The sequence below is a fragment of the Podarcis bocagei genome (genome assembly GCF_964188305.1).
Source record: "Podarcis bocagei genome assembly, chromosome: 15".
NCBI classification, from domain to species: domain Eukaryota; kingdom Metazoa; phylum Chordata; class Lepidosauria; order Squamata; family Lacertidae; genus Podarcis; species Podarcis bocagei.
In genome coordinates this window covers 43,677,640-43,690,398 of record NC_138141.1, presented here as the reverse complement: position 1 = coordinate 43,690,398, position 12,759 = coordinate 43,677,640, and the positions used below count along the sequence as shown (strand labels likewise).

General features: G+C 47.3%; 1 protein-coding gene across 1 annotated transcript in view; it reads left to right on the top strand.

The window, feature by feature from the left end:
* The window catches only part of P2RX5 (purinergic receptor P2X 5), a 38,299-nt gene extending 26,266 nt beyond the window's left edge, over positions 1-12,033 (top strand). Inside the window, exons 8-12 of the mRNA XM_081172171.1 lie at positions 481-617; positions 1,997-2,090; positions 3,153-3,218; positions 5,556-5,638; positions 8,828-12,033. Of these exons, the coding sequence (XP_081028297.1) occupies positions 481-617; positions 1,997-2,090; positions 3,153-3,218; positions 5,556-5,638; positions 8,828-8,924 (477 nt within the window). The 3' untranslated portion in view covers positions 8,925-12,033. The remainder of the gene's footprint in view (positions 1-480; positions 618-1,996; positions 2,091-3,152; positions 3,219-5,555; positions 5,639-8,827) is intronic.
* The last annotated feature ends 726 nt before the right edge of the window (positions 12,034-12,759 follow it).

Below are 12,759 nucleotides of genomic sequence, written 5' to 3'. Positions count from 1 at the left end.
TAGGAATTCGTTCATTTTTTCCCGTCAAAATATAGTCCGGCCCCCCGCAAGGTCTGAGGGACAGTGGACTGGCCCCCTGCTGAAAAAGTTTGCTGACGTCTGATATATCATATATTCAACACAAAAAACAGCGACAATTTGTTGTTGACAAAGGACAGCTGGACATATAAAGAGCCCCATTCCCTTCAGTATCTTGGGGCCTCATCAGACCTAAATCTGGCCCTGCCAGAGAACAACTGCCAGTCAGAGTAGGCTGAGCCAAGACTGTGATGCTGCGGCAGAAAGGGCCAAAACAATTCTCTTTTTCTGACCTGCCGTTCAGGCAGCTTCCTGGATGGCACATAGATCTCTTGACAACTGGAATGGACAAGATCCCACTGGGATCAGGCAGGGATCGCAGGACCTCCTGGGGGGGAAAGGGCTCTGCGACCTTAACCTGGAGCTCGCGCTGAAGCAAACCTTTGTCTCTCTTTCGTTAAGGGTGGTGTGATAGGAATTCAGATTGAATGGAACTGTGACCTTGATAAGCCCCCCTCTGAATGCAATCCTCACTATTCTTTTAGCCGGCTGGATAACAAGTTTGCTGAGAAATCCGTCTCGTCAGGATACAACTTCAGGTAACAAGACATGGAGGGGGAGGCAATTTTCTCGATGTCTGCGGCAAGCAAAGCCACAGCCTTTACAAAGTAGCCCTAAGCCAGCCTCATTCTCTCTCTCTCTCTCTCTCTCTCTCTCTCTCTCTCTCTCTCACACACACACACACACACACACACACACACACACAGCCTAGCCTACCTTGCAAAGTTGTTGTAATAATAATAATTAATAATAATAATTTTTTATTTATACCCCGCCCTTCCCGGTTCAAAAACTGGGCTCAGGGCGGCTAACAACACATTTAAAACACTTAATTGTAAAAGCAGCATAAAATACAGTATAAAAACACGAATAACAATAAAATTCAAAGTTCAGAAATCAATTGTGGGGAAATCCATCTAATAAGCTTTAGAAAATCCCCAGGGCTAGCTGGCTGAATTGGTCCTACTTGGGCCAGCGAGGAGGCCAGGGGAGAATTAGCTGTGGGGTCTCAGAGCGGGTGATCTTCATAAAAGGGGAGGGGGAGGGAAGAGAAGGGAAAATAAAAGATCAGGCTGAATTCAAATTAAAGGCCAGGAGGAATAGCTCTGTATTCAGGGATTAAATGAGGAGGGGGGAGAAGCGTGTATACCACCTTGAGTTCCATGGAGAAAAAGGTGGGATGTAAAGCTGTGAGAAATAAATATATATGTAAATGTAATATATATTTTAAAAACATTGAGTACCGTGGACGTTGCTCCCAGGTATGTAGATACAGAACCCCAGCATTCATTGATTCATCAGCCTGACTGATTGTTTAAAACTTTTTGAATGACTACCGGCGAATTGGGCAACGCTTAAAAACAAAATTTAATTTATTTTCAAGGCAAGTCCTTACCAAAAGGATGGGTGACAGGTACCATTTCCTCAGGAAGTATATTTCCTTTAAAACACACACACACACGATCATAATTGCCAAAAGTCCAGAAGAGGTTTCTCTCTGGGCAGATCTACACACGGGAGGAAAAAAACACGCCGTAAATAAGCCAGAAATTAAATCGTTATCACAAAAGAAAAAATGGCATAGAATTTTTTTTTGCTCTCTGGCACCATCTGGTGTTGCATGTTGATAATGAATTCAAAACGTTGGTTTTTGACTAATGTAGCTGAGTCCTTTCTCTCCCCCTCTCTTTCTTTCTTTCTCGCCTCTGCTAAGATATTCCTCGAAGTGACATGTACAGGTTTAGAAACAAAATAAGCTTTAAAGGCTGGGGCAAGAGAGAGGAGGATCTGGGGTCTGATGCAAAACAACAACAACAACCAAACCCCCCAGTGCTCCCCATTGCCTGCAGCCCCCCCCCATAACAACTTCATTTTGCGTGAAATAACGCCATCCCTGCTCTGCTTTCTGATATTGCAGGTTTGCCAAGTATTACCGTGACGCAGCCGATGTTGATTTCCGGACTCTGATCAAGGCTTACGGGATCCGCTTTGATGTCATGGTGAACGGGAAGGTAGGAGGAAATGTGTTTTGCTGTCTCGTGTTTTTCTCTTTTGGCTGGGCCGACTCCAGGTCCGAGGGGTTTTCCTGGGCGAAGTTTTTCCCTGCCTCTCTGCAGCTGGGATTTAGAAGATTACTGTCTGTAACAGGGGAGGGAGAATCTCGCTATCATGGCTAGCAGGCATCAAGGATGTAAAGATTTCATCCGCGGCTGCATTCTTTGCAGAGCTGTTTCCGTTTCGCTACAGTTCGGCTTCTGCTAAAACCTACATTGTTTCCCTCACCGTCTGCTATGGTCAAAACAAACGTAATTAATTCCAGTGGCAGGGAAACATCGAAAACAATGCAGGAAAGCATGTACCGTATTTTTCGCTCCATAGGGTGCACCTGACCATAGGGTGCATCTAGTTTTCAGAGGGGGAAATCAAGGAAAAATTTGATTCCCCCCCCCAGCTCTGGGAGCAGCGGACAGGCTGTGCGCAGCCTGTGCGCTTCTCCCAGACCTCCTCCCTGCGGGCTTTTCTACGAGGAGGGAGAAGGGACTGATGTGGCCAGTCAGTCCCTTCTGCCTCCTGGGGAAAAGCCCGCAAGAGCCGCACGGAGCTTGCGTGCGGCTCTTGGGGGCTTTTCCCGCCTGCCTCCCCCCTGCATTCGCTCCATAGGATGCACACACATTTCCCCTTGCTTTTTAGGAGGGAAAAAGTGCGTCCTATAGAGCGAAAAATACGGTAATTCTTTACATAACGATTTTGGACTAAAAAAAAAAAGATTGACACACTTACGTGATTTTTGTTCCTGATCTCAAAAGTTGGGGCAATTTCTGCTCCTGTTCGCAACAGAGTTCTCTGACCTCCCCAGTAGCCATTGGTAGTTTTATTCCTCTCCTTGAATCAGTCTTTCAAGGCCATCCTGCTTTGGGTAGCCATTTCTGCATCCTGTGGCAGAGAGTTCCACATCTCCACTTTGCCTCTCCCTTCACTCCAGGCTCCCCACATATGATAAAAACAAAACTTTCCCGAACAAAATGCTTCTGGCTAAAGGCTCAACTCTCAGCTTTCGACATGTTTTCTTTCAGGCGGGGAAATTTAACATTATTCCGACAATCATCAATGTGGGATCAGGTGTTGCGCTGATGGGAGCGGTAAGTCGAGTTGAATCCAATAGATTTTTTTCGTTGACGCAGTTGTGTGCATGAAAACCTGTCTGCTTCCGTCAAAAAAGGCTAGTCCCATTGTCTTATCAAGCACATTCTTCATTTCACTAAAAGGAATCTGGTGACTTGCATATGTAAAGGTCAAGCCATTTTTCTGAAGTCATGTGCAGGGCCTTTTTGGTTTTGGCTCCCTGCCTTTGGAATTTTCTCCCCAGAGACCTACGATTCCAGAGTTCCTTGTGAAGAGGGATTGTTTGTTCAAGTGCTCTGGGAGAGGAATAGGAAGTCTCCCCACAAACTACAGCTCCGAGGATTCTTTGGGTTTCAGGGTGCTTTAAACATACAATGTGAATGTGGCCTGTGTTAACAACGAGACCTTGGTGGAATCTAGACACATATAAAAACCGCTCTGAAAATGCTTTTTAAAAAAAAGTTGTAAAAAAAATAAATGGAATTTTCCATGAACCTCACCATGCCATCTAGTGTCACATTTTATATTGCACTTAAAACACACTGAAAACGTTTTATTTGCCCAACACAAAGTTTTATTAGCCCAATTGTGAGGTTCCCAATGCATGAATCACAGTGGCTAAGCTATGCAATCAAAGGCTGGGAAGCAGATTTCAACTAAATATCAGGTCTCATTCAGAGGTGCTGTCGTCTCATCCTGCTCCTAGCTGGGGGGGGGGGTTGGTCTAAATGACCCACAAGGTCCCTTCCATCTTCAAAATTATGTGGCTCTTTTCTGCTCTGCAGGCTTACTGTGACCTCTCTTTATCTCTGTGTTATTTTATTGTCTTGATTTCTTTAGGCTACTGTGAGAGCTTAGGCGTAATCGGCCGTATAGTTTCTTATAATGCGTCACAATGTTGATTTGGGCATTATAAGAAGCTGTATCTAAATTTTGAGAAGCAGTTTCGAGTAAATAGCTTTGCAATTGTTACTATACGGCTTATTATGTTTATGTGTTTTTTCAATTGGATTTCCGTAATATAGGCATTCGGGTGGTGTCAGGGGTTCAGGGCAAGAGGCACAGGGGAGGCAGGAGATGGAGAGCGATGGGGAGGAATCCCAGGACAGCGAGGAAGAGGATGGCAGTGGGTCGGAGGAGTCCATGAGCCTCTCCAGCGAATCTGAGGATTCCCAGGAGGGGGCGCCTGTGGTCAAAGCAAGGGGAGTCCCAGGGGGGACGCAGCGAGGGCAAGGGGCCAGCAGGGAATCCCAAAGTGGCAGCTGGGAGTCAGGACCAGCTTCCCCACCAGAGCGCAGCGAAGGGGGAGGAGGTTCCAGTGTGACGAGGGAAGCAGCTTCGGCAGCAGAGAAGGAGGGGAGGTCAGAGCAAGCCGTCCTCCCGGAAGGGGAGGGGAGTAGTGAAGGGAGTAGTGTAACTGTCAAAAGAAAGGTTAGAAGTTGGGCGCGCGCGCCAAGTTCAAATGTGGAGGCGCGCGGAAGAACAGGGAGCCCGGAGGAGGAGCCAGGTCCCAAAGCCCGCAGGAGGGAGGGAGAGCAGTCTGGGGATTCAGCGTCAGGGGAATCCAGGAGGGGCGAAACCCCAGCGGGCAGGAAGACCCTGCGGAAGAGGAGAGAAAGGAAGAGGTGGAGCAGCGCAAGCTTCTTAAACTGGTGCAGGGGAGGGACTGACTCAGAGGGGACTTCAACGGTCTAAGCGTAACAGACGTGGGGGCTGCGCGCCTCGGCTGTGGAACGGAAAATGAACTGCAATAAACTTCTTTGTATATAAAGGAAACCTGGCGTTGGTCCTTTGTGAGCTAGGACCTGAGGCAGCCCTGACAGGTAGTTTTTGGTTTTGTGAGAGCTTAGGCTGCATCTGCAACATACATTTAAAACTCATGAAAAGCACATCATTCCCCCCCCCCAAAAAAAAGAATGCTGGGAACTGTAGTTTGTTAAGGGTGCTCAAAACTGTAGGTCCGTGAGAGGTAAACTATAAATATGAGGATTTTGGGGGACGGGGGGATGAACTTTAAATGTACAGTGTACTCAGCTACATTAGTTTTTTTAAAAAAAAACAACAATTTGAATTTGTTATGAACATGCAACACCAGAGGGCGCCAGAGAGCAAAAAAATTATATGCCATTTTTACATAGCGTTTTTTTCTTTATTATAACGATTTAATTTCTGACTTAGTTCTAGTGGTCCCCCCCCCCCCGTGTGTAGATCCACCGTATATATACAGTGCTTTTAAAAAGAACCACCCAAACATGTTTGGAGGCAGAAATGGGCAGTAGCTCGAGTCCTTTTTATTGATTTATTGCCAAGATGTGTAAATTTGTTGTGTCAGCAATGCCTTGTCTGTCTCCTAGGGGGCTTTCTTCTGTGACCTGGTGTTGCTGTACTTCCTCCAAAAGAGCAATTTTTACCGAGGCAAAAAATACGAAGAAGTGAGGTATGTTGATTTCAGGTGCAAAGGGGCGTGTGGTGTGGCAGAGGCTTTTGAAATTTCCACCTTGGGGGAGTCCTGCCGATCACCTGGTCGTCGACATGGAGGCGGGGAATGAAACGGCCCCCTCCTGACATCATCGTGATGTCAGGTGATTGACAAGTGGGTGGCCCACTGGCCAGACTTGGCCCTCAGGAACTGGGGAGGTCAGGATACCTACCCCTCTCCACAAACTGTTACCATCTCTCAGCCTCGCAGGGTTGTTGTGAGGATATAATGGGGAGAAACATGTATGCTTCATTCACCTTGAGCTCTTTGGTGGAAAAATGAGATATAAACGAAATAAAGAATAGAGCCGCCACACCAAAATTGAATCCGGCTGGGCTTCCCCAGCCACTCTGGGCAGCTTCCAAAAAATATTAAAATACTGTGATACATCAAACATTAAAAGCTTCCCTAAACAGGGCTGCCTTCAGATGTCGTCTAAAAGTCTGGTAATTGTTTATCTCTTTGACATCTGATGTGAGGGCATTCCACAGGGCGGGCGCCACCACCGAGAAGGCCCTCTGCCTGGTTCCCTGTACAGTGGTGCACCGCAAGACGAATGCCTCGCAAGACGGAAAACTCGCTAGACGAAAGAGTTTTCCGTTTTGGAGGTGCTTCGCAAAACGAATCTCCTATCGGCTTGCTTCGCAAGACGAAAATGTCTTGCGAGTTCCTGCGGGGTTTTTTCCCTCCCCCCCCCTTTTTCTAAGTCGCTAAGCCGCTTATCAGCTGATCCGATCAGCAGATAAGCCGCTAATAGCGCTAATCCACTAATCTGTCAATGGGCTTGCTTCGCAAGACGAAAAAACCGCTAGACGAAGAGAATCACAGAACGGATTCTTTTCGTCTTGCGAGGCACCACTGTAACTTGGCCTCTGGCAATGAGGGAACCGCCAGAAGAGAGGATTTAAGATGAGGCTGGTGCGGCCTGTGGCTTCCCCCACTCATGTCACAGCTGGCCATCATTCAAGGCCCCCCCCCCCCGGGCAAAGCTGTCAACTTTTCCCTTTTTTAAAGGGAAATTCCCTAATTCCGAATAGGATTCCTCGCAAGAAAAGGAAGAAGTTGACGGCTATGCCTCAGGGCACCACCAGGTGCATCAGTTGAAAATCCCTAACCTAAGGACTCATCTTTAGCAAGCCATTTCCAGGCTGGCCCCTCGCTTGTATTCTAACATGCTGAATTCAGTACCTGGGACCCAGGAACATAGCTGTCAACTTTTCCCTTTTCTTGCAAGGAATCCTATTTGGAATAAGGGAATTTCCCTTAAAAAGGGGGGAAGTTGACAGCTACGCCCAGGAATTGGAAGAGGGGTCCAGGAGTCGAGGCACCCCACACACTCATGACAATATAAAGAATCTGGAAGGAGATTCAGCTCTGTGGCTGTTTTAACCATTGACCTTCTGCCCTTTGCTTAAGACTGGGAAATGGGCCTGAATAATTCATCATTTCCGTTGGTTTAAAAGCCTCCCGGAATGGCCAGGAGCAGAGAGCATCCCCTGAGAACCATATATTATAGTCAGGAAGAGGACGAAAAGCTTAATGTGGAGTCCTTAGGATTTTTTAAAAATGCACCGGCATGTTTTGATTTTTAAAACACACGAACCCATACGGGTGAATGTTAAAAACAGGTGAATGGGTTCCTTCAGGGAACTCTCTCTCTCTCTCTGTGTTGACTTTGTTTCCCAAGGGAGGCGGTGAAAGCTGGGAGGGAGGCAGGCCAGGCCGGGAGTTTGCCCCCTTGTTGAACCATGAGCCTTCGAAGGCACCCAGTGATGTTGACTTTTAACGCCAGCCCTGCAAGGGAGAGTCAAGTGATTTGTATTTTGCAAGATATGGAGTGCAAGACCCTTTCGGCCTGATCCTGAGGGACAACATTCAGAGTAGGTCCCCTGAGCAGCTTTGGTGTACTGCCGTTCAGAGTCTCTGTGGGGGCACCCCAAGATCTTTCCCTGCCATCCATGGACCCCCAGAACCTACCCCAACGCTTGCTGCCCCTTTGGCCATGAAGGGGTGAGGATGCTTACCTTTTCATCCCTTGAAAAGTACATTGAGTTAGAGGAGGAAGTTAGAAGAATGACTCTCTTTCCCTCTTGCTCTTTCAACTCTATGTCCTTTTCAAGGCTCAGCTTCTTTCAATAATAATAATAAATTTTATTTATACCCCGCTCTCCCCAGCCAGAGCCGGGCTCAGGGTGGCTAACACCAATAAAATCACAGTAAAAACATAATAGGGGGGAAAAGGGGGGGGGAGAGACAAAAAAAACAACAATTTAAAATACTGGTTGAAATGCAATTTAAAATGCAGCCTCATTTTAAAGTAGCTGATAAATCAAGACCATAAGGGGAGGGAAACATAAGGGTCAGACCAAGTCCAAAGGCCAGGCGGAACAGCTCCGTCTTGCAGGCCCTGGGGAAAGATGTCAAGTCCCGCAGGGCCCTAGTCTCTTGGGACAGAGCGTTCCACCAGATTGGGGCCAGTGCTGAAAAGGCCCTGGCCCTAGTTGAAACCAACCTAACCTCCTTGAGGCTCGGGACCTCCAAAGTGTTGTTATTTGTAGACCTTAAGGTTCTCCGCGGGGCATACCAGGAAAGGCAGTCCCGTAGGTACATGGGTCCTAGGCCTATTGGATCTATGACACAGACTTCTTGAAAAAAATGATGTTTGTGTGTGTGTGTGTGTGCGCGCGTGCACATGTATGTGTGCATGTGTTTTCCTTCTCTCTCAGTGGAGCGGGGCTGAGAGGTGACGAAAGGAAGTGGCACCCATAGCACTCACTCAAAAATCCTTGGGTGCCCGCCACCCTGGAAAGGTTGAGAAGATCTCTCCTGCAAAGCGTTGCTCTGTCGCAGAGACTGAATAACCACAGGACACCCCTTGGGTCCATAGTTCGAGACACGACGTGACCTAGTTCATTGCTGCACCCAAAACATACATTCCAACAAGTCCTTCAAGCCCCGTCTCTTACATTGGGTGTGAGGAACCAGTGGCCCTCCAGACAAAGGCAGAATACGGCTCCCATCATCCCTGTGTGGCCATTGGCCATCTCAGTTAGGGAGTTGTAGTCCAGAGAGTCACGGGTTCCCCTCTATGCCAACGCCATTGCCTTATCCCTCCACAACTTCTTTCTCTGTTGTTTTTTGCAACAGGAAACCTGTACCAGAAGCAAATATCAACGGAGATCAGAGTTCTGACTCCCTCTCCAGGCTGGATCACCTGAGGCAATTGCAGACGGTTGAGACCTAACGCCAAGGCCACTGACCGGCGACCGCACTCCACTAAGACTTCATGGGCCAGGGGAAACTAAGCAATCCATGACGCCAGAGCCATTGTTTACCTCACGGATAAGTGATGGAGACCAGGAGGATGCGGTTAACCCCAGGCTTTTCACAGCTCCCCAAAGCCTTATTTTCTGGTGACGTTCCACCATAGCCTGAGCCATCTACGTCACTCAACACAGGATTTTACATTTTTTAAAAAACTAAAAATCAAATGCCAAAGCGACCTGCCTATATAATTCCACAGCAGAGATGGCAGAAGTTAGGTATCCCCTGTGTTGCCATCTTGAATATACCTGAGGTCCATCCATCTTGGCCCAATTGTTGGGCAGCCATCTTGAATACAGCAGGATCGATCCACCTCAGTCAGTAGGGCTACCTATTATTTCCAGGCCTTTGTCATTCTACAGACAGAATAATCAGGACATATCCCTGGCATTCCTGACAGACAGAATATATTAATATTCCTTGGCTAGTGAGATTTCAGTCAACTGTTTTTCATCTTGCCAAGTCTTCTCTCCTGCAAATTAGCCTGTTTTAAACTGGATGGCCCTGAACAAACTGAGGTGGGATTTATTTATTTTTTGAATTTTCTGGATTTTATGCCTTCGCAGGGCAAGGCAGGAATGTTCTGTGACTTCTGCAGGTCTTGAAAAATGTTTCATGACCTCATCTATGCAGATAGCAAGGTGAACAAGAAATAGGTGACCTGTTTATGGGGCTTTCATCCTGATTGTTGGCAGGGAGGTTCGATGACATTTTGTGAAGCAAAACGACTTCTTTTATTCTAAAATGTTCGGTTGTTAGGGTATGGTTGTGCCAAAGAGCTCCAGATCAAATTGTGCAGCCTGATTTTGCCGGTATGTGATGGGATCTCACTTGAAAAATTTCAACAGGCTGCAGAGTCACACCCTTAAATAAGAAAGCTATGTACAGAGATAGGTTCCTGAATGCGGGATCTGCAGAAATCTCTGTCCTCAGAAAGAGAGGTCTTGGTTGACACCCAGATCGGTGCCAGCGTGACATTATGCTCCGTCATTTTGTGGGCACAAAAAACCCACAGGCTGCCACGTTTTGCCCAACTTGAGAAATCAAGAGATGGCGCTAGGATTTTGAAAGACGGAATAAATCACCACACCGAGAGGACTGACTCATCCCCACGAACCCAGCAGCCTGGGTGAGCTGGTTTGATGGCATTTCAAAAGAAGACTCCGTGTCCTTTTGTTTCGTAACCCATCTTCTGGGTTCAGTCTTCCAAATTAACTTTCCATCCTCACATTTCGCAAGAATCGAGAAACTGTTTTGACTTTCTTCCTCTCCCCGCCCCTCTTATCCCCTTTCTTTACAGATGTCTTCCTTTCCTCTTTATTAAGAGCAAGATCTACGGACTTCCATCGCATAATGTTTCAGTAACAGAAAGAGAAAACATGCTTGGTTTTTTTAGGGCAGATCCACATGTACACATTTGACATATCCAGTCTACATATAAAGTACATTACTTCCCCCAAAGACTCCAGGGAACTGGAGTTTGTTAAGGGTGCCGGAATGAAATCTACAGTTCCCAGCAATATATTGGGGGGGGGGGGGAGTCCTGTGCTTTAAATGTGCAATGACTATGCTTTGACCATATAGCGCGGCTCTGCCCTTAATGATTGACAGATTCTCTGTCGCTATAATGACGGGGTCCTCGCTGTAGTGTCTGTGGGAACAAAGGCACCCTCACTGCCTCCTATTTTTTAATTTAAAAGCAGGTTTGGAGGGTTTTTTAAGGGGTTGCCTGCTTTTTTTAATGGGGTGATGGACAGCCTGTTCTTCTGTGCTTTGGGGTGTCTTACAGAGGGATCTGAGCACGGTCAGGTTTATTTTTCTTTTTTTGGTCAGGGGCCGACAATAGTTTCTTAGATTTCCAGGTGTGCCCCTGGGTCCAAAAAGAGTTAGGACTCCTGTTGTAATTAGTGGCGTGTGTGCGTGGAGGGCAGGAGGGAAGAGGATGCTTTAAACAGGAATGCTCATTTCTCTCTCATGTCTCAGTATTAATCTTTGCTAACTGTGAACACAATATAGCCATGAATGCCATAACAAAGATGCTTTTATAGGAAGTTTAAATATTTATACGCAGGGCTGTGCCAAATATTCCCCCCCCCCCCGGCTGCTACTTCCCCTTCCTTGAATTAGCCACATGGGCAATCCTACCCAATCAGGGATCACATAGTGAACGAGATGACATCATGATGCTGCCTGTGTCTGACATGATAATGTCACTGGACATCAGTGAATAAGATACTTGTCCAGGGGTGGCTAGTCTCTACCCTGAGGGCCTGATCCACCTCCTTCACTCAGTTTTCTGGCCCCTCAAGATCCCACTGATATTGACAAGCTCTGGCAAAAAAAGAGAAGGTATTATTAAAATCATAGTCTGTCCTTTCTACCAAAGGAGCCCTGGATAATTTGTGTGTGTGTCTAGAGATTAGATTTCAAAGCTCTCCATGAAGAGTCCAGGGTGTGCGGCTGTTGCTGTATTTTGCAGAATTAATTAAGGAAGCTAATTATGCACCCTGGAGCCTGCCTTCCATATGTGGAACTCCAAATCCCAGCAGCCAGCATGGCCACTGGTGGGGGCGTGATGGGAGTCATAGTTGAGTCACAGCAGCGGGTGAGTAGGGAACCTGTGGTGCTCTAGAAGTTGCTGGACTACAACTCCCATCATCCCTTGGCCATGCTGGCTGGGGCTGATGGGAGGTGCAGTCCCAATGTCAAGGCTCAGTAATGAATGTAAAAAGTGGTGCGTTGATCAGTGTGAGGGGAGAGCCGTCTCATCCCATTAGAAAGGACCATACCAGTAGCCTATGTCTAAAACGCTGACTTGTGCGATCACAGGTGCTGCCTCCCACGCACTTGCTCGGAATGCACTTTACAAAGCCAATGCAGAGAAAGGACTTTGGCACGTTTATAAAAGGTCTGTGCATCTGCGTTGTCCGTGTGAAGGATTGGGGCGTTCTCAGGAATGGTCCCCGGTCCAAAGCTTCCGACACACCCGAGACTCATTGTAATGTGAATACAGATTGCTGTGAAACGAAGCAAGCCTCTGTGTTGTTTCTCTTCGCTTCGTAGATGTTAACGCTTGCTAAACTACGAATATAGAAAGCGCTGGTTTCAGAAACACACTTGGCCCCACACGCCATCAAGAAGAATCAGAAGATTGTGGCTGTGTTGCCGGTGGGATTCGGTTGCAGGCCAAGATCTCAAAATGGGGCATAAACTGAAAGGCTTGAGAATAAATGAAAACTGATGTTTTAACAGGAGGGTGGGAGGAACCGGTGACTCTACAGGTGTATCTGAACTACAACTCCCATCATTCCTGTCCTTGGCCACGTTGGCTGGGACTGATGGGAGTCCAGCAGTATCTGGAGCCACCAGTGGCTAATCCAGTCCCTGATTTCACAGATGGAAAAAGGCTAGGAAGGAAAGTGAAGATGCGAAGGAGGGTCAGGCATTGCAACAACGAATAAATAAATTTTTTAATGGGTTCAAAGTCGGGTGTGCGGAGGGGAAAGCTGAAGATCCCCAGGTGTGACAGAGGCCCAGCCGCCCCAGACCAAGGGTCAGTTGGGAGACCAACAGGAAGCAGAGGGTATTATGTTGGCAGCCCCTGGCAAAGAACCCTTCCCCCGGAAGTTCTTTCTAGCCTGATGTCCACATTTCCACCATTAGCCCTGCTGAAGAGAACAAGGTGGGTCTGTGTAGCCAGCACTGTTTCCAAAGGAGGGCAGCCATACAGAAGGTTGCAAGGAGCACACGAAAGC